At 38.2% G+C, this 21,902-nt stretch overlaps 2 protein-coding genes and 1 long non-coding RNA gene across 6 annotated transcripts in view; all 3 read right to left on the minus strand.

Annotated features, from left to right (window-relative positions):
- The window catches only part of LOC117597395 (uncharacterized), a 273,283-nt gene that overhangs the window by 2,774 nt on the left and 248,607 nt on the right, over positions 1-21,902 (minus strand). Inside the window, exons 41-43 of the mRNA XM_053235527.1 lie at positions 5,539-5,715; positions 4,095-4,268; positions 2,451-2,627 (exon numbers count right to left, since the gene is read on the minus strand). Of these exons, the coding sequence (XP_053091502.1) occupies positions 2,451-2,627; positions 4,095-4,268; positions 5,539-5,715 (528 nt within the window). The remainder of the gene's footprint in view (positions 1-2,450; positions 2,628-4,094; positions 4,269-5,538; positions 5,716-21,902) is intronic.
- On the minus strand, positions 10,318-11,862 carry LOC128318628 (uncharacterized). The gene is made up of 3 exons (XR_008302035.1): positions 11,255-11,862; positions 10,770-10,851; positions 10,318-10,434 (listed from the first exon to the last, which is right to left on the minus strand). It is a non-coding gene; the product is annotated as an uncharacterized LOC128318628 (long non-coding RNA).
- Positions 15,187-21,394, minus strand: LOC117598304 (uncharacterized). Of its 4 annotated transcripts, none has more exons than XM_034308175.2 (9): positions 21,229-21,394; positions 20,844-21,005; positions 19,390-19,571; positions 18,351-18,502; positions 17,916-18,251; positions 17,465-17,788; positions 16,976-17,144; positions 16,759-16,820; positions 15,187-16,186 (listed from the first exon to the last, which is right to left on the minus strand). In XM_034308175.2, exons 6-9 carry the CDS (start codon positions 17,660-17,662, stop codon positions 15,869-15,871), a joined length of 747 nt encoding a protein of 248 aa, XP_034164066.2. In that variant the 5' UTR covers positions 17,663-17,788; positions 17,916-18,251; positions 18,351-18,502; positions 19,390-19,571; positions 20,844-21,005; positions 21,229-21,394; the 3' UTR covers positions 15,187-15,868. The 4 variants fall into 4 exon arrangements, with proteins under 4 accessions (XP_034164066.2, XP_034164057.2, XP_053091548.1 ...); XM_034308166.2 differs by having other exon boundaries at positions 16,759-16,880; positions 17,916-18,241; positions 21,229-21,391; XM_053235573.1 differs by having other exon boundaries at positions 16,759-16,880; positions 21,229-21,391.

The raw sequence follows: 21,902 nt of genomic DNA on the forward strand, positions 1-21,902 counted from the left end.
ACAATTTTGTCAAACATCTTGCTTGCTCAGGGGGAACTATACTGCATACAAGACTGTATGTTTTAGCACCCATTAAACTGAGAAGTGTAGAGACTTTCTTTTTCTCCTCCATGTTGTTGGCATCGCAGTACAGTTCAACCCTCTCAGTATATGATTCCCAGGCCTCGTTTTCTCAAATTTACCTATTTTCCCAACTAAGGCCCTCGTTACATTCACCTGCTACTTGAATGTCTCTCACGGTGTACTGTACACTGTTACTCTCACATCGCTTTTGCAAACTAGTATCAGTGACTGCCTTCTCGATACTGGTCTGCTCTTTCCTCTCACTGATGCTCTGCTTTGCTCTGAATGTTTCTGTGCTAGAATTAGAGTTTTATGTAGTGAACACAGACAAGCGGAGTGAAATGTACCTGTGCTGTTATATTAAATATCAGTGCTCTTGGTTCGCTGCTTCTCCAATTAAATTAGTGGATCGGAATTAACTGTTGCATAATGAAAGTGAAATAAATAGTAGCAGGCACAAAAGAAAGTAAATAATAATGTAAAATATAAACTTTTTATGAACGGAGTAAACAACAGAATAGAATAGAATGGACTTCAAGAATTAAAATCACATAAAAATAATGTAAAAGTAACATGCTAGTGAAAGTAAGAAAATAATAAAAGTGAGTTAAAAGCTGGTAAAGTGGGAAAATGTTTTAGCTGGTTTTAAAATCAAAGATAGAAGGCAGCACAAAACAAAAAGCTGCTTCACCCACTAGATGATATTAACATACAATTTGTCCCAGGATTTATCAGGCGTTCAGAGATGTATGAAGGCGCTATAAAATTAAGAGATTTAAAATCTAGTACAAAAATGTTATAGTCAATGCTAAAGAAAGTAGTCAGGCAGTGGAGTGATGCTAAAATCGCGGTTTCTAGTACATTTATAATATTCTCACTACTGCATTTTGCACAAGTTGTAGTTTGTTTACTGTAGCAGTAGGACGTCCTGTGAGAATTACAATATTCAAGGTGAGAAAAAACTAATCATGGATCAATTTCTCGGCGTCTTGTACCTGGACATAAAGTCTGACTCGTGCTATATTCCATAAATTATAGAATGCAGTTTTAGTAATGTTATTAATTTGTGGTTTAAAAGATAAACCAGAGTCCAGAATTACACCAACATTTCTAACTTCAGTTCAAGCATTTCTGTCTTGTCCTCATTTAGTTTTGAAAAATCATGATTAGTTTAGCCAACAACGCTGAACAAACAGGTTACAAGCTCATCAGCATTAGTTATATCTGGCGTTACAGATATGTATAACTGTGTATCATCTGCATAGCTATGCAAACTGACTCCATGCTTCTTAATAATCTGACCTAGCAGCAACATCTACTAGGTCTATAAAAGTGGAACATAAGAATATAAAATATAAAAATAAAGAATAGAAAAGCTAGGCCAATACAGAGCCTCGTGGTACAACACAGAGAATATCGTGCTTATCTGATGTTCATCTAGAATAACAAATTATTGTCTTCCAGTTAAATATGTAGAAAACCAGTTTAAGACAGTCCCAGAGAGACCAACTATTCTCAAGCTGTTCAAGAAGTGTTATGTGATCTATAGTGTAAATGGTGGTATTATGGAGGCAGACGGACGCAAGTGCAAGTGGCTTTTATTAAATACAAATAGGAGAACTAAACCCAAGAGCTAATCAATACTTCACACACTGAACAAGGAAGAGGTCAGGTGATCAGCACACAGGCATTAACTAGACAGTGTAAAAGGGTAAACAATACACAAAGCAGAGTCTAAACAGCAAGATAAACAAGCAACAATCACACAGCACACACAATGCTGGACGAAGACTTCACAATGAAAGAATGAAAGTATGGATTATTTCAAGGAGTGTGTGTTAGTGCGAACAGATCTGCATGATCAAGCCTAGTGATTTTGTAAAGGGATCGGTGTTTGGTTGTCATGTGACATGGCGACTCGTTGGGAATCATGGAAATGGGAGTTCTCTTGACGAGGCATTGCACATGTGGACCTGACCGCTGGTTTCATAAATTAACAAGCTATTTGAGGATTTCGTATTTTTCTAAGATGTACTAGTGTATAAATTAATCTAAAGACAACCCACAATGCACCTGTAGGGGGCGTACATGTGCTCTAATTGATCTTCTGTACCCAGAATGCATTTGCAAATTAAAGCCAATAAAACATTTGAGTTTATTTTGTTGTTTAACCTGATTATTAACCATCCCAACATTAGTATAGAGTGAAATGTATCACTGATACTTAAAATACAATTTATATTTGAAAAGGTTTAAATAGTAAAATGTTTAATATTTTGTCAATCTTCTGTTATACATCAGGCTTGTTGCTCTACATTTTACTGTTATTAGGTTTATACTATAATAATGACAATCAAATAAACAAAATGTGAAAGTGATGATCTGACCTCAGTGTCTCCAGTGTACAGTGTGGATTCTCCAGTCCAGCAGAGAGCAGCTTCACTCCTGAATCCTGCAGTTTATAATTGTAACTCAGGTCCAGTTCTCTCAGACTGGAGGAGTTTGAGCTGAGAACTGAGGACAGAGCTCTACAGCTGTCCTCTGTGAGATTACAGTCACGCAGCCTGGGAGAGAAATGATGATATATCAGAACACTGACATCTCAAACACAAACATACACGAATATAATTTATCCTTTTATTTATAAGGTTTTGCGTGTACTGCGTGTGTGTGTGTGTGTGTGTGTGTGTGTGTGTGTGTGTGTGTGGGATGGGGGTCTTTAGTTCTGTATCTAAATGTTTCACACTAAATTTTGTCCACATAAGATCAAAACTACAAGAATCTGTGTTAATATTTTCTGTCCCTCTTTGTGTGTGTGTTAAATCTGTATCCACAGTGTGAAAGTGATGATCTGTGCCCATATGTATAAAGCCACTCAGAGTAAAATTTTAGTCTTAAGTGTTTCAAAATTCTAAGAATGACATCATTTTAGTCTTATTCCTAGACTTAAGAATAAGTGTGATTCATAAAGGTTCCTAAGTGTTAAGACGAGGTCTCAGCTCCTAAATTATTTAAGAGTGCTCCTAGTTAGGAGGAACAACATGGCAGCAGAGAGGCGGAGACCTCGCACTTTCCAACAAAGAAAGAAGGTGTTGGAATTATATAACGACAGCGAGTTGATAAAATGATACAGGCTTGATCGTCAAGGTTTTCTTTCTGAATCTTTTTTTTTTTTTTTTTTTTTTAAGATAAGCAACTTTGGTCTTTCCTTTATATAAAGCTGTGAGTGCAATTTAGAATGATGTGATTCATCAGATTAATTACTTAAATAGCATCACATTTGTCATGTGTCGAAACTCGTTATTAAAACTGAGCACAATTGTGTAAAATAAATGCATGTATTTATTCATAATATTTCTGCAAATTTTGAAAATAAATTTATATATTAAAATAATTGTTTCTTAATCATTACTGAATGGCGTCATGCTGCTGTGACTTTCCCCTCGCAGGCTCACTATTGGCTGATTCAGAGGTTGAAGGTGGCCATTTTGGGTGACATCACTGCAGTACTTATTTCACAACAATTATGGTTAGAGAGTCGGACTTGCAACCCGAAGGTCGTGGGTTCGAGTCTCAGGTCCAGCAGGGATTGTAGGTGGGGGGGAGTGAATGACTAGCGCTCTCTTCCACCCTCAATACCATGACTGAGGTGAGACCCTTGAGCAAGGCACCGAACCCCCAACTGCTCCCCGGGCACCACAGCAAAAAAAGGCTGCCCACTGCTCCGGTTGTGTGTTCACGGTGTGTGTGTGTTCACTACTGTGTGTGCACTTGGATGGGTTAAATGCAGAGCACAAATTACGAGTATGGGTCACAACACTTGGTGGCATGTCACTTCACTTCACTTCACAATTAAATGCCACCTCAGTCAGCACTTAAGAGTCAGTCTTAGACTTTGCTGAAAGTTACTTTTAGCTTCTTTATAAAAAGCAAATCCTACTTTTTACTAAGAATTTTTTTTACACTTAAGTCAAAGCTTAAGTCTATTCTTAAGAGCATTTCTCAGAAGTTTATATAAAACAACCCTTGACCTCAGTTTCTCCAGCATACAGTGTGGATTCTCCAGTCCAGCAGAGAGCAGCTTCACTCCTGAATCCTGCAGGTTATTGCCACTCAGGTCCAGTTCTCTCAGACTGGAGGAGTTTGAGCTGAGAACTGAGGACAGAGCTCTACAGCTTTCCTCTGTGAGATTACAGCGATACAGCCTGGGAGAGAAATGATGATATATCAGAACACTGACATCCAAAACACAAAAGGACACACATATAATGGTAAACCATAAATGTATAAAAATAGCACTTATTAAATTCTGAGAATGTGCACTTTAACCACATGAGAATTGCTGTTACAACACAGAGAATATCGTGCTTATCTGATGTTCATCCTGAATAACAAATTATTGTCTTCCAGTTAAATATGTAGAAAACCAGTTTAAGACAGTCCCAGAAAGATCAACTATTCTCAAGCTCTTCAAGAAGTGTTATGTGATCTATAGTGTAAATGCAGCAGTAAAATCTAAAAGCACAAAAAGCACAAGTACTAAAACACCATCTGCTTCAGCATTTAATCTCAGATCATTTACTACTTTAATAAAATGCTATTTCAGTACTATGATATGAGCTGAAGCAGGAGGTGAAACATTGCTGGTGTTATGGAGGCAGATGGACGCAAGTGCAAGTGGCTTTTATTAAATACAAATAGGGGAACTAAACCCAAGGGCTAATCAATACTTCACACACTGAACAAGGAAGAGGTCAGGTGATCAGCACACAGGCATTAACTAGACAGTGTAAAAGGGTAAACAATACACAAAGCAGAGTCTAAACAGCAAGATAAACAAGCAACAATCAAACAGCACACACACAATGCTGGACCAAGACTTCACAATGAAAGAGTGAAAGTATGGGTTATTTCAAGGAGTGTGTGTTAGTGTGAACAGATTTGCATGATCAAGTCCAGTGGTTTCGTAAAGGGATCGGTGTTTGGTTGTCATGTGACATGGCGACTCGCTGGGAATCATGGAAATGGGAGTTCTCTTGACGAGGCATTGCACATGTGGACCTGACCGCTGCTTTCATAAATTAACAAGCTATTTGAGGATTTAGTATTTTTCTCAGTTGTACTAGTGTATAAATTAATCTAAAGACAGCCCACAATGCACCTGTAGGGGGCGTACATGTGCTCTAACTGATCTTCTGTACCCAGAATGCATTTGCAAATAAAACCAATAAAACATTTGAGTTTATTTTGTAGTTTAATCTGATTATTAACCATCCCAACATTAGTATAGAGTGAAATGTATCACTGATACTTAAAATACAATTTATATTTGAAAGGTTTAAATAGTAAAATGTTTAATATTTTTGTCAACATCTTGTTAGACATCAGGCTTGTTGCTCTACATTTTACTGTTATTAAAGTTTATACTATAATAATGACAATCAAATAAACAAAATGTGAAAGTGATGATCTGACCTCAGTGTCTCCAGTGTACAGTGTGGATTCTCCAGTCCAGCAGAGAGCAGCTTCACTCCTGAATTCTGCAGTTTATAATTGTAACTCAGGTCCAGTTCTCTCAGACTGGAGGAGTTTGAGCTGAGAACTGAGGACAGAGCTCTACAGCTTTCCCCTGTGAGATTACACTCACACAGCCTGGGAGAGAAATGATGATATATCAGAACACTGACATCTCAAACACAAACATACACAAATATAATTTATCCTTTTACTTAGAAGGTTTTGCATGTACTGTGTGTGTGTGTGTGTGTGTGTGTGTGTATGTGTGTGTCATCTCTCTCTCACTGTCTCACACACACACACACACACACACACTCGGAAAAGACGTTTTGATAGAAGTTGGGGAGTCCTCAAATTATTGTGATTAAAATCCCCAGCACTGATAAAAGCTCCATCCGGATGCGTTGTTTGCAGCTTGCTAATAACAGCACCAGTTCTTTCATGGCTATCTTAGCATTAGCATCCGGGGTACATATACTGCAGCAATTATGGTGCATGTAAATTCACGGGGCAGATAAAAAGCTCTGCACTTGATAAAGAGGTGCTCTATATCAGCACAACAGTGACACTTAATATCATCAGCATCGGTGCACCAAGTTTTGTTTCCTTAGATGCAAACAGCGCCACCTTTGCTTTTCCCAGAGTCCACAGCGGTTCTGCAGCTCTGAACATGTAGCGGCTTCTAGTTCAATCGCGTTGGTCGGCCTGCTGCTATTTAGCCACGTTTCCGTGAAAACCATAACGTTGCAGTTCAGAAATATTTTCTGAGTAATCCGTAGCCGTATTTCATCGATCTTATTAGCCAGAGGCCGCACATTGGCAGGGAAGATGCTCGGTAGCGTTGGACGATGCGGGTTGAGCTTTAGCTTTAGCCCGCAGGCCGCCCCGCTTACCCCGGCTTTGTTTACGTTCGCGACGCCGGCGACGGGCACTTCCTGTCGGACTGGCCGCTCACTTGAGTCCGAGGACCGGAGTGTCTCTGATGGTAGCAGATGGAAGTTTAATGTCTAGTAGATTTTGTCGGCTGTATAAAGTGATCGCAAGGTTGTGACGAACAACCAAGCTTAACATAACTGGTCTTCAAGATGCCTCTGACAAACACAAACCTCAGATTAAAGCCAGATTTTCATGATTCTGGTTCACTCACAAAATCAAGGCATAAAATCAGTGCAGTGTGTAAACATCAGCAGGATGTAATGTCACACAGAGCAGCACAAAGTTAATGTAAAAACATGGAAATGTAAAAAGGGACGGGGTTTTATTTTTTACCCCTATTAGGATTGAGTTTTTCACTTTAAAATACAATATTCATGCTATATCATGCAGTCCAGACCTGCAGTTAAAACAGTGTAGGAATATTTGTGTTTTTATCAATTAAATTAACTGTATTTATGTACTAATTATGTATTATCACATTTCAAGCCAACGTGTGTTTACTGGGTTGAAACCTGACCTTTCTGTCATGTTTTCTCAATAAATTAATATTTTCTCTTTATTACTGTTATGATGTATCTTAGATCTATATATTTTATTCACATTTTACCTTATTTTGATTGTTTTGTGTTTTTAAATTAATATGCCATTGAATGCTGAATAAATTCAAAGTTAGAACAATCTTCTTTTCCCTGAGTAATTAGATTTGGTATTTAAATGTACAAAGTTAAGCAGAAAAAAGCACTTAACCAAAGAGAAAAAAAATAGCTATTTATTTAATGATGCTCTCTTCTATAAGCTCCTCATTCTCCTTACATACAGAATAACAGTGAACTGATTAGAGTAATTAATGATAAGCATTATCCTAATCAGTGCAGCGTCATTAGTGTTAATTTAAAATAATAAATACTACATTTAGGTAGTTAGTAATACATTTATGAAATCATTTTAAAATACTTACACAGCTTTTCTGGATGCTTTGACCACTGGCAGCAGCCTCAGAAGACATTCATCTGATCTGTCATATTTACTCAAATCAAACTCATCCAGATTCTCGTCTGAGTTCAGCAACACAAACACCAGAGCTGACCACTGAGCAGGAGAGAGTCTGACTCCCCTGAGAGGATTGTCATCTTTACTTTTCAGGTAATGCTGTACTTCCTGCACTAGAGAATGATCATTCAGTTCATTCAGACAGTGGAACAGATTGATGGATTTCTCTGGAGATGGATTCTCCCTGATCTTCTCCTTGATGAACTCGACTGTTTCCTGTTTGCTGTGAGAGCTGCTTCCTGTCTGGGGCATTAAGCCTCGTAAGAGAGTCTGATTGGACTCCAGTGAGAGACCCAGAAGGAAGCGGAGGAACAGGTCCAGGTGTCCATTCTCACTCTGTAAGGCCTTGTCCACTGCACTTCTGAGGAAATCAGACATGTTTGATTTGGTTAAAAGATCAGACAGATCAGTGTTTTGTTGTTCTGTTACATTTCTGCTGATGAAAGAGAGAAATGCATATAAAGCAGCCAGAAACTCCTGAACACTCAGATGTACAAAACTGAACACCTTCCCCAGGTGAAGCCCAAACTCCTCTCTGAAGATTTGGGTACACACACCTGAGTACACTGACACTTCTCTGACATCAATGCCACACTCTCTCAGGTCTTCCTCATAGAAGATCAGGTTTCCTTTCTCCAGCTGTTGGAAAGCCAGTTTTCCCAGTGCCAGGATACTCTCTCTGGTCTGCTGAGGATCAGGGTCACATTTCTGATGGTACTTTTGGTCCTTGTGTTTGATCTGAAAGATCAGGAAGCGTGTGAACATTTGAGTCAGAGTCTTGGGGATCTCTCCACTCTCTGCTTCACCCAACATTCTCTCTAGAACATTGGCTGAAATCCAGCAGAAGACTGGGATGTGGCACATGATGTAGAGGCTTCTTGAAGACTTCATGTGTGTGATGATTTTATTGGCCAGGCTCTGATCACTGATCCTCTTCCTGAAGTAGTCCTCTTTCTGAGGATCACTGAACCCTCGTACCTCTGTTACCTGGTCTACACACTCAGGAGGGATCTGATTGGCTGCTCCTGGTCGAGAGGATATCCAGAGGAGAGCAGAGGGAAGCAGATTCCCCTTGATGAGGTTTGTCAGCAGCACATCCACTGAGGCTGACTCTGTCACATCACACAATCTCTCATTGTTCTGGAAATTTAGAGGAAGTCGACACTCATCCAGACCATCAAAGATCAATATCACTTTGTGAACATTACAGTCTATTAATTGTAATTCTTTTATTTCTGGGAAAAAGTGATGAAGAAGATTCATCAGACTGAGATTTTTCTGCTTCATCAAATTTAGCTCCCTAAAGGGAAGTGGAAACATGAAGGTGACGTCCTGATTTGCTTTTCCTTCAGCCCAGTCCAGAATGAACTTCTGCACAGAGACTGTTTTCCCAATTCCAGCAACTCCTTTAGTCAGCACACTTCTGATGGACTTGTCTTTAAAGAGGTCATTACATTTGATGGGTGTCTCCTGTGTTGCTGGTCTCCTGGACGCTGTCTCAATCTGTCTCACCTCATGTTCATTATTGACGTCTCCACTCCAACCCTCTGTGATGTAGAGATCTGTGTAGATCTCCTTCAGAAGTGCTGAGCTTCCATGCTGTGAGATTCCTTCATTAATTCTTTTACATTTCTCTCTCAGTTTGGATTTGAGTTTTCGATGGTACACAGAGACAAATCCTGATAAAAAGAAGAATAAAATGTAAACTCTATGATCATCTCTGTTGACTATTGATATTTTCATATCTGTATAGCATATGTAATGTCAGTACTGATCTGTTATTATATTCTGTTGATAAAAGCACATCATTATGATGTGTTTAATAAATTTAGAGCAGTTTTCTTCCTCTAAAGTTAAACTGATGTTATAACCCCATGAGCTCTTACTGTTCTGCAGTGTGTTAGCGAGATCTGTGTGGTTCATGTTCTTCAGGACGTGCAGTGTGATCTTCAGCGCTCCCTCTCTGACACTGCTCTGATCCTCCTCATCCTCCACCTCCCTCTCAGAGCATGCTGGGTAATCTGGACTCAGGAGCTTCTTAAATCTCTTCAGCTCATTCTTTAACAGAGTGATGACTTTATGCTCCAGATCCTGTTTTGAAACAGAAAGAAAAAAAAATACAAAAATACCATAATGAAAACTTTATTTTACTGAAAATATAAAACTACATTTTTCTATGATTAATCATAAAACTTCTACAAGCAGATATAATAAATAAAAAGGTTTCGCACTAAATACAGCTTTGGGATTTTAAAATCGTGTATTCCTGGCCTATTCAATAGGTGGCATCCAGACAAACTGGTTTCAGCTGAGGGCACAGACGAGCAAAATAATGAAGGAGAGTCATGGAGCATTTCTATGTGTTTGAAAGCAATGAGGAAAACACATTACACTCGTGTTCTCTCTTAGTGTTGCTCAGTATTTTGTTCTGTCACATTGCAGTGAGAGTGGAATAGGTGTAATGATTACTCAAATCTCTGGCAGCAGACAGATAGAGATATTAATTAAAATGCTGGGATTAGTAAAAGTTACACACACACACCTTGAATATGGCCTCCAAATGCCTCTTCTCTGTGATTTTTGATTTATTCTTCTGCAGTCTATGAACAAACAAAACACTTGTTAAAAGTTTAACAAGGACTATAAATCATATTCATAACTACAAACACAAAGCAGTGAATACACAGATATTTGAGAGATGTTTGATTATGAGAGTGTGAGTGATAAAACACTGCACTAAACTGTCCTCACCTCAGATCAGTAGCACAGTCTGTGTCTCTAAAGCGTATTGGATGATGCATTGACGCGTCACTCTTCATGGACACACAGCTGGGTTCAGGTGAGTCTGATCTCTCACCCTGAATCAGACTAAACACACACAACCACTGCATCATTATTACTGTTCTGCAGCAATACTGAATAATTCAACTGTAGTTAAAATCTGATGATATTCCTTATTAACACTGATACGATTCTTTAACCTTCATACTTTATCCAGCTACAGGGACAACTTGGGGTTAGACGTGTTGCTCAGTAGCTCAATGTCACTAATCATCAGCTGGTTTTGAACATCTTGAGACAAAGCTGCTGAATTAAACTATTCACTAGTCACTTTTCACAGAAACACATCAGAGTCTGATCTGTTTAGTGTTGGTGAATGTGAGAACATTTCTGTTTTTCACTGAGTCACACCCTTCACTCACCTCTCATCTTTCTTTAAGTCCTGGTTCACAGACACACTCATGTTGGAGGTCATGTCTCCTCCTACAGATTACACCTGTAAACCTACACACACACACACACACACACACACACACACACACACACACACATATATATATATATATATATAGGGACTCAAATCTACAAAACATTGCAGATGTACAAATGAAGCACTGAGCCCAGTGACACCATTTTAAAAGAACTAGCGATTTTCCCCAATTGGAAGAGACGCCTGACGCTCCAGCGCTTCATTAGAGAGAGAAACACTGCAGGACACATATTTACTTCACTCCAACATGGCGGTGTTAAATCTAACCCTGTATCATCACACGCTTCACTTACAGGGAAATCAGCTCCTACAGTAAACTGTGGAAGTTACAACTTCAGTACAAATCAACTGAACTGTTCTTCATCTAGTGCACATTCACAACATTCACATATTAGAGCTTTACATTTACATACTTACTGTGTTTTTCTCCTGCCAATGATTTGCTTCCTTTCTGCACTACATGCACTTTCACTTTCACCGGATCACTAACTGTGGGTGTTGTAGTCCTGAGCGAAGTGCATGATGGGTAATGTAGTTCGGAAGAAGGGTGCTGGTGTTGGCTGTGCAGTTCGGGGGAGAAAACGGGGAGAAAAAGTTTCTGCTTTGCTTTTCCTTTAGTTTATTTCAGTTAAGCCACCCGGGAGTTATTGTGCACTGTAACCCTGACAACTTTTATTTGCCTAAAGAAGTAAAACTCATGCTTCGGAAGAACTTTGTCCCTCTCATCATTTGCCCGAACATGAAGTAACGAGTTGTTCCTCTGCCGCTGGGAGTTGCTGAAGCGGTGAGAGTAACACTGGGGGCTCGGCCGGGATTTGTTCCTCGCATGTGCTGAGTGATAAACTGCGGTTAAAGCAGCCGCTCTTCCTGAAACCACGGTTAATCAGGCCGCTCGTGCAATTGAGGGGCGCGGCTTTTACACACTTAGCGGTAATAACACCGGAAGCGGAAAGCGCGCGCCCGCGAGCTCCTACACAACCAAAGCAACTTAACTTTTATACAAAATGAAATTTAAATAAATAACAAAACCAGCACACAACAGTTCACAGTATTTATGAGTATCCAGGGTAAATGTTTTTATATTTACGCTTTTACTTTTAAATAATGGGCAAAATCGATCAAGTTTGTAGAGACGCTATAAATCATTAAGGCAAATAAAAATAAAAACATCATTTAAGAAACTTTATTGTTATTATTATTATTATTATTATTATTATTATTATTATAAATCTAACCTTGAATAAAATTTTAAACCAGGAAGCTATTTTGATTCATTATATAAGAGAAATTTCACATTAGTAGACAATCAAACCCACTGATATCAGTTCACAGTGAGCTCCTCTATGATCACAATAAAGATCAATTAATTCTACTGTAGAGTTTTTAACTAATTCCTCTTCAATAAAGTATATTCCAAAACAATAATGTCTTTATTTATTTTGTTTCTTTTTCAAATTTGCTTAATTATTTACTTAATTAATGGTGTTTGCAGTAGAGAAACAAACTTTTCTACTTGTTCTTATATTATTCTTTTGGTTAGTATTCATGTTCATGTTGTAAACTTTTTAAAATAATACACATTTCCATATTTGTGTGTGTGTGTGTGCTGTACAGTTATGAATATGAATTATGAATATGGGTTATAGTAATATTGTTTCAAGATCTGGTGAAGGAATTGGAAATGATTTTGATAGAGTAATTGAATGTTGCCCTGTTATGCAGGTTGGTTTTTTGTATGCATGATTTGATAAGGCCGTTGGATTCACCGCCATTGGACAGACGGAAGCGCGGCGGAAGAGCAGAGTGTGAGGAGTCCTTATCAGCAGGAACTGTTCCATTCAACGTGTCTTTCATTTCATCTCACAGAAACGCGCTGGAGATCTCATCACACTTTAAAAAACACACACTACCCGGGTAGAACATTTTATTTCATTTTTTTGTGGTTTTTTTTCCAGAGCTCTGATCCTAATTTTGAAAAGCACATTTTGATTTTCTTTGTCCATATTTTTTTTCTAAGTACACTGATACTGATTGGTCTAGAAAGACACTGGATTTTACAACTGAAGGATTTAAATTCTGAATTGAAAGGACATTCCAGCATTTGACATTGGTTCTGTACTAAAAGGACATTGATTTCAGAGTTACAAAGGGAAATTGTGTTTCCTACTAAATACACTGTAATGGAAGAACGCTTTTTAACGCAAAGCAGGGACAGTTCAAGTTCAAAATCCTCTGAAATCGCCCAGTGTGAAATTCAACACTTTTTCAGTGTTTATATAGGTCCACACTAAATAGAGTTAAAAGCACACTTAAAGTAGGGTTACTTTTTTTTTTTACACTTGAGTTACAAAAGCACTGTAAATGTTTACCATTAACACTGTAAGTGTTTCTCTCCACCCCCCACAGGCTCCATTTACACCAAGTCAGTGTTAAATTGACACTGTGTCAATAGCTTAACACCAAATGGAGTTATTTTTAACCCTAATGTGTGTTCATATAGATCATTTTTATGTGAAAAATCTGCATTCTGATTTATTAAAATGTGTGCATTTAATTAAATAACAGTCAACATACACACGTATCAGTTTTAACTTTTCTTTAACAAAAATTAAACCATCACAAACGAGGGTACAATATATTCGCCGTCAACTGACCCATATGAACTCCGCAGATCAAAAGGCCTGTAGAACCTCAAACTGGTTGCTGTAACAAGTTCACTCAATTCACAGTATCTCTGTACTTTAAATGCATGGTGATGCTCTGAAAATTGTTCTGTCAAAAGTTTGTTAAGAATAAAATACACAGTGCTGTCAATTAAAAGTATTTTCCGAATCTGACTGAAAACAGGAATTTCATCCTCAATTTCACTGCATACAATCAGGTCTTGTCTGTATTCTGTCCCATCTATTTTCACCCAGTTCATGGAATGCATGCTTGACTGTATGGGATTCTGTAGCATTCCTGACAACTTTTCACCATCATTCACATCATCCCAACAGAATGTTTTCATTGGTCCACACTCCACTTGACTCAATGGTGTTGTTTCCCAAAGATAGCCTAATGACATCTGATGACTTTTTGCTAGAGATTTGGTAATGTTTTTGAAATTTTTTAGTGTATTCTTTAAAAACCTTATGCTTCGCCTCAAACCTCTTGCTCCACACGTGCACCAACGGAACAATTTTGCGAATACAGGCAGCATAATGGACCATGAAATGATGTTTGGGCAGCAAGTTTTTGTGTGGGTACAATTCCTTAAATAATTCATGATGCTCAATTATTAGATGTTTCAAGAGGACAGTCATACCTTTAGAAATACATGGGGAAAACACCAGGTTAAGAATTTGAAGTAAGAGAAGAAGCAAATGCCACTTTTTATCTCCTAGGGGTACAATATCACCAAACAGTAATGGAATGTTTTTGATTAGACAGAGTGCCTGGATAGAGTTCAGTCCTATGCTATTTCCACTGTGCTCCAAATTCACCTTTGTAGGGCAGTTTTTCCTCTCTAAATAACCATAATCATATAAATATATTATGGAGAGCAATTTTCTGAAAGATACTCGAACAATAGTTTCATTTTAAATTGGACAACTCCTTCCAGGAGGTCGTGCATCACATCTAGAGAGTAGTTGTGGCACACATGAAAATATTGCAGACTATTGAACGTTGAGCTTCTTTTGAGGCCGTGTCTTGACTTGAGTTGAGGGTCAGATTCCAACTCACTGCACTGCTGTTCATAAATTGTCCGACCGCGTAAAATAACTCTAAAATCATCCTCACTGTAAACAGACTGGACATCAACTTTGTCAGTCAAACAGAGACGACAGAAGTAATGGCCACTGAATGATTCTGTGAATCCAAGGATTGAATGCATCCCCAAGTTGTCTCCAGTTACCTGACATATTGTGCCATAAACTCTATCTGTGGAAAAGGGTAGTTCAATATCATCTGTTTCTAGAATCTTGATGTCGCCAATCAGCGGTTCCAAAATGGGGTCAAACCCATACTTTTTCACATCTTGTGCATGAAATAACGCTATCAAATGGATATTCATCAGTCTTGAATTAAATTTTGGAGGTAGACCCCGAAGCACAAAATACAGAGCACCAACTTTGTGTACCCCGCATTTAGAGCCAAGAGGGTTTGCGGTTTCAAATTCATCAAAGTATACCTGAATTTGTAAAGCACTGGGATGTTTAGAGAACAATGGATGACTCTGGAAGTAACTTCCATCACAGAAGTCCTCAAAATGTGATTTCTGCTTTCCTGTAAAGTCTTTCAGCAGTGTACATACATCTACATTTCGACACAAATTTTAATGATTCCAAAATTGGGACACAAACGAATGTTTCTTTTACTGAGACCTGATCATAACATCCTGTTTGTTTGTTTCTCCTAGTGTCGTATCTCATGCCAAGAATAATTTCGACAGGCTCAACTACAGCCCATTTGTTAACAAAATAATTATTTCTTTTTGTTTCACTGTTAAACATAGAAAAGGGACTCTCAAAATGACCTAAACTATCTTCAACTGCTGATCTGACTGGGTTATCAAGAGGAATGACAGACATCACATTTTGGCGAATTTGGTTATGAATTTCTGTGATAAGGTCCTCAAGCTCCGAAACGACCGATGACACCAAGTTACTGGCTACTCCACTGCTCTGTAATTTGGCCACTATTGAGGCACATATATCTGCCATCTCTCCTCTAGAGAGGGTCACATTTTCAACGAGAGCGACTTGGGGATCACTTTCTCCAACACACAAAGAACCTGACTGATTAACACTGGGAGTTTACACTTCACCAGATGGCAGATCAAGAACTGGACTGGATTCAGTAACATGAGCACTGTTCAAATGCTTTCGAAACCCAGAATATGTATAAAACTGCCGACTACAGCCACTCTGTGCACATAACAACTTGAACTTCAACGAAGGATAGAAACTGTGTGTGAGTCTTAAATGAGAGATCAAAGAGTGGCTGTTTGTGTGCAAAGTTTGACAGCGGAAACACTTCAACATTAAACTAGTTTAACAGTTTTGCACGCAATTCCTTGACGCGGAGAGACTCACTGGTAAGACCAATATCAATGTTGTAGATTGTGGTCTGCAGGAAGGTGAAGACATTGACAAGGGCTCCCTCATATGACAGGTTGAACACATAGTGAACTTTGAAGAGCTCATCGACAGCACTCAAAGAGCTGGTTCCTGCACAAGGGATGAGGTGCTTGTCCACAACCACATAGAATTTGTCAATCTTGCTCTTCCAGAGTCTTCCAGATGCCCGTAGGTATGGCTGGTGACTCTCCCTCCCACTGATAAGGCCTTCAATACTGGTGCAGGACTGAAAGTGAGCAAGCACAAAACTTAGCTTAAACAGAAGAAAAACTAATTACAATTACAAAACATGAACACATTAAACCTGGGACTGTTGAACTGTTCACATTTGCATGAAAAAAGTGCTTAAACACCTATATAAATGCACCTTAACCCAGTTGGTAACATGCTTTGTGTATTACAATGCACATAAAAAAATAATTAAAAAATAAGCCAGGATTTGTGAGCAACTTACTTTATTAGAACACAAATGAAGAACTGCACAAGGAAAGAGCACCAAGGTCAATATAATGCATGTGCAATCAATTGAGAGTCCAAAAGGTAAAATTTAGACAGGGTCAGATTATGGCAGTGTTTTTCAATCCTAGTCTTAGGGATCCTCCAGTACTTAGCAAAACTAATTATAATCTTCACCTCATTAGGCGAGAGCACCATGAACTGAAATGTGTCAGTTAAGAGACAAATCAAATGTGCAGAGCAGTGGATCCCAAGGACCAGGAATGAAAACCACCATATTATAGTATTCATAACAAAAATCATAACTTAAATATGACTTTACATCAGTATTGTGGGTGTTACCTTATGGAAATTCACAAGTCTCTCAACAGCCTCTGTCGAGCAGATCTTAGTCTTCTTCTTCCCTGGGGGAGGAGGCAGGAGATGCAACAGGAGAAGAACAGATGACATGTCACTGTCCCAATCTTGGAATTTAGAATAAAAAAAGAAAAACATTTAGCATTTAAAATAGCAAGAAACCAGAGAAAATGTGAAAGACATCCTCTCAAATCAGGCCAACCATGTTCAGATCCTTGTCCCTCTGCTGCACTGATAAGACTCTGAATTTCTGCTGTTGAAGTAAGAGATTGGGCTTCATTGATTATCTTCTGCTTAAATGCAGTCTCCCCCCTCTCAAGCAACTTGTTGGATGTTTCAGAATTGAACAGCAGCGAAAAGTCCTGATTTATCTAATGACAAAGCACATTACAAAATGAATAATTATGTTACTTAGGACTATATACCAATCTTTACCTCCAAAATGGATAGTGTGTGCATGTTGTTGGATAGACTAATAAATTATATGCAAATGAGTCAACCATTGTCAACTAAATCCAATTACTATCCCCAAGAAAGGTATGTGTGAGCGAGAGATAAATTTATGAATGGAATAAGACTAGGTAGCAAGCAGGTCAAGTGTGGCCTTATATCAAGTAGCAAACGTCAAAAGACATGTCTAAAACACAGACTTAAGTCATTTTTTGAAAAGGATCATAAATGTTATATTTACCAATCCTCTCACATCCAGAAATCTTGGAAATATATTGAGGACATCAGCTGATCTTTCAGGATTGTGTACCAGTTCTTGTCTATGCTTAAAAGTTTGCTTCATCTTCTGCATAACTTCAGCTTCATCAGCTACGTGGACAAGGAAGGAAATTGCCTCCCTGCATGCATCTCCTTCAAGCTGCTGCCCAACGTCCGTCATTCTTCACCGACTTGGTCCTCCACTTTCAGACATCTCTAAGCGAGCACGTTTTGGGTTCTTTCTCAACAAAGTTTTTAGGCGCCAGCAGACGTACCCTGTTCCCTTTTCTGGATCGTAGAAATGTTCCTGTCAAAAAGACAAGAAAATAGATTTAGGTTAAATCTGAACAGTCAGTAAGTTACATTTTATAGATAAATATATCATGTCTAACAAGATTGTGTTATACGAGTACATCAAGACAAATGATTCTTACATAGCCTTTTGTGGAAAAAGGGTCTCTCAGGCTAGGAAAGAGAGAAACAATGCCCAAGGCATAAGTCTCCCGCTGTTTGCGTGTAGGGATCCTCCGACAGAGTAAGAAGATCTGGTTTATGCTAAAGTTAAAAACCTTGTTTTCTACACAAGTTGATACACAGCTGTGTATTTCCTGAATCTGTGCACTGAAGTCTTACCCATGAATCTCTGTCATGTGACTGACAACAATATTAACAAGCTGACGTCTGGTGCTGTGCTTTAAAGTTTTAGTTGTCTGGTATTCTTCAAGCGCATCTTCACCGCCAGATTGTTTTTCCAGGGCATCTTGGACAATCTAATGATACATGAACACAATACAAGTGGAAACAGTCTAGTAAAATGGTAAAATTATTATATGGATAAATTAACCATATCAAATAACATGCATACATACTCGTCTTGCCTTTTCAGCATCTATGCCAAAACTGTTGCTGGCCGTTGCTGCTTGATTCTGGACTGCTCTCTCAGTCTCTTCACAGTCAGTAGAAGGGAGTGAAAGAGTATCAGTGCTTGTGCTGGGGGTTGAAGATCTTGCAGGTGAAAACTCTTGAAAGAGAAAAGCAGAACATTTTCATGTTCCTGTAAAAGCATTAATTCAAAATTTAATAGTAAACCTACTATTAAACTACTACAAAACTTTGTGTACTAGTGCAGTGGTTCTCAAACTTGGGGACAAGATCCCTCCCGGGGTCTCGGAATAATTTCAAGGGATCACAAGACGGTTTGAAAAATGCAAGTATTTACTTGCATCCCGCGGCAACTGGCTCACTAGTTAGCAATACAGTGCGCAACTGCAGATGAAAACCACAATAGCAGAAATGGATAAATTTGTAATTCGTAGGTCTAAAAACGTTAGTTACATGATAGTTAAAATGTTGAACAGGACGGTTTGTTTTGTTTATTGTTTGTGTATTCTGTGGTAGTGGGGGTTGCAAGTTCTTCAGTGCTACTTTAGGGGTCGTTGGCTTAAAAGTTTGAGAACCACTGAAATTTGTCATTATCTCGATGAAACCCCGTGCTAGATTGTCAGCTGTCTTTCTGCTAGATCTAGCTGAAGTTTTGACAGCGATAACCACCAGATCCTTTTGTTCACCGGTTTGTCACTAAATATTTCAGGAACTTCAAATCCCTGGTTTAATCCTAACCCAAACAAATATTCAGGAAACAGCCAAATAAACATTTTTTTTCTTCAGCACTTACCTGCACATAATGTTGAAAAAAAATCGGTTGTACATTTTTATTACTACTTGTATTCCTTCCTTTTCTAACCTGTTTTATGTTAGACAATGTTTGCATTACTAGCACTAGTAATATTCCCTCATAATAAAGTGTCAGATAAATGTAAATGTGTTTCCAACCCAAATGCATTCTTTTGTACCTATAGATACAATAGCGCCCTTGAAAGAATGTCTTCAGTGTTATTATATACTTACCGTCAGACAAGCCAGCAAAAACATTTTCTTCTGAACATCTTACAGTTAGGCATAATTGTGGACTGCCTTCAATCAGTTCATGGAAGATCTCCTCCTCCTCCTCCTCCTCCTCCTCCGTGGTGTCTGTGAACTTGAAGAGACTTGACGAGCTGCAGTTCTTGCAAGCCCAAATTTGCCTTTAACTGAAGAATAATTTCAACAATAACAAATATAATTGTATAAATAATACAATTTATGATAACTAAAGTATTACGATAGTGTTACTATCTATCTACTACCAGTCAAAAGTTTTTGAACAGTAAGATTTTTAATGTTTTTTAACAGTTATTTTAAATAGTAAAAATATTTCAAAAGTTTTACTGTTTTTGCTTTACTTTGGATCAAATAAATGCAGACATAATGAGCAGAAGAGACTTCTTTAAAAACATAAAACTTACTGTCCAAACACTTTCGACTACAATTAGATTTCATTATGATTTACTTAAGAAGAGTCAAATATTGGTTTAATTCAATAGCATTTAACTATAAGCACCTTAATTTTTAACATTACTAAAATCAAAAGTTATATTTATGAACAGCTATGACTTCTGCGAGGACATGGACACTGTCTACAAGTCAGAATGTCATTGTTACGATAACTGGGACATGGTGTGAACGCACCTTTATTCTTTCAAACTTATTTTTCTTGCCTCTCCAAAACATATAATCCACATTTAATAAGTTAAGTAATACTAACAAATGAGACCTTATTATAAACATCTATTATAATAAGTATAATTAATAAATTCTATAAAGCAAAACCTCAGTATTTCAGAATGTTTCCTTCACACCTTGATATCGTACCTTCACCAGCGTGACTCAAGCTGTCGGTGCAGAACAAAATGAAAACAATAACATGGTTAATATGAAATAAAACCCAGCGAGCCGCTGCCATCAGAGCCATCAGTCATCCCACCAATATTAAAGCAGCAAAATAATTCCTATTTACTTTTACATAGATGACTGCAGATGAAACGCGCGTTGAGGCACCATGCCATGAGCTAGGATGAAGTTCAATATGCACCTGGCCACAACACAGAAGTTCAGCAAACCAGTTCTTGCTTGATAATCTGATCATTTATCTGTGCGATCAGTCTGAATAAAGTCCCGTGTTAACATGCATGAACAGGCTATTTAACGCTAATGCACGGTGTCAGTTGTAGTGAAATACTCGACAGAAAATGCATTTAATTGTTACAACATGTCGGCGCAAATAACTTAAGCCTCAGGAACTGAGGAATATGGATGTCGAGTTATTGGACATTAGCTCAGTTTGCTAACATTAGCTGTCCTTGTTGTGGCTCCGATGGTCTGCCGCGTTGTCTAAAGCACAAGAGCAGTGTTGAGAAGCTTATAGTCTAAATGTTTAAAACGTAGACATATAAAATTGGTATAAGCTATTAAAAAGATCACACCTGTTTGAACGCCGTCCTCTCCTCGTGGTCATCCGCCATTACACAAAGAGGAAATCAGGGGCAAGGACCGGAAATTGGATCAACTCCTCACTAGTGTCAATCACGTCACCTCGCTGTAATTCCATTAACCCCACCACTGACTTTCACTGCAAGTGCTGATGCCTTTCAAATCAACACCAGAATCAACACTTTTTAACTCTGAAAATTTAACACCATAAAAACAACACTAAACAACACTGGATATTTTGCTGTGTACTTCGTTACTGTCCACCTCTGGACTTTACATAATTCAGTCTTGTAATCAGAAACTGGTTTAAATTAGCTTTAGCATTAGCAGTGAAATCCCGTTATGATGAGAAATGTAATATTTTTATGTAAACCATACCTCATATTTTCTCTTAAATCTAAGCGAACACACATTGCATTGTTGTCAGTGTGCTGTGTGTTGAGCTGCAGTGTGTTGTTCCAGGCGCCACCTGGTGGATGTTGTGTGAAGCACAACAAATGAATTTAAACTCTAAGAAGCGAGACTGCAGGGTGCCGCGTGATCACACGTGACGAATCGCGTGAAACCACGTGAAAAAACGTCCAGTGAAAGTCACATCATCAGTCATTAATAAAGTATATTCAACTGGTTCAACTGGAAAGTTATTCCCAAGTGTAAACCTCAGAAGTTTTATAAACACAGCGTATGTTTTTAAACTCTTGGTTCTTGGTAGGACCGTAATATCAGATTATTAACTTTTTAAAACTTATTGAACATATTCTAATCAATGAACACCAATTAACAGTACACATCTTCCTCATAAAAAATCACACTAGTGCAGAATTTCAAACTGATTGCTGTAGATGTTTAAAATCCATTCCATAAGAGGACTAAATTTAACCAAAACAATTCACACACTAAAGTCATAAACACTCACTATGAGCGTGTGATGATGGTTTCTTAGGGTGAAACACTTTAACTGGAGGATTTTATGGGGTTTTTGGCATGTTTTTATGCATTAGTTCGTTTATCATCCCGTTTCAGTGCTAAATATCTTCAACACAGAACATTTA

This window comes from Pangasianodon hypophthalmus, chromosome 1 (assembly GCF_027358585.1).
Source record: "Pangasianodon hypophthalmus isolate fPanHyp1 chromosome 1, fPanHyp1.pri, whole genome shotgun sequence".
Taxonomy (NCBI): Eukaryota; Metazoa; Chordata; class Actinopteri; order Siluriformes; family Pangasiidae; genus Pangasianodon; species Pangasianodon hypophthalmus.

Coding starts and splice junctions, on each gene's coding strand:
- LOC117598304 (XM_034308166.2), bottom strand. CDS start 17,662: ATGACGGACGTTGGGCAGCAGCTTGAAGGAGATGCATGCAGGGAGGCA. Junction 17,145..17,464: donor TTCTGGATGTGAGAGGATTG/GTAAATATAACA, acceptor CTTTGTCATTAG/ATAAATCAGGACTTTTCGCT. Junction 16,881..16,975: donor GGGACAAGGATCTGAACATG/GTTGGCCTGATT, acceptor CTAAATTCCAAG/ATTGGGACAGTGACATGTCA.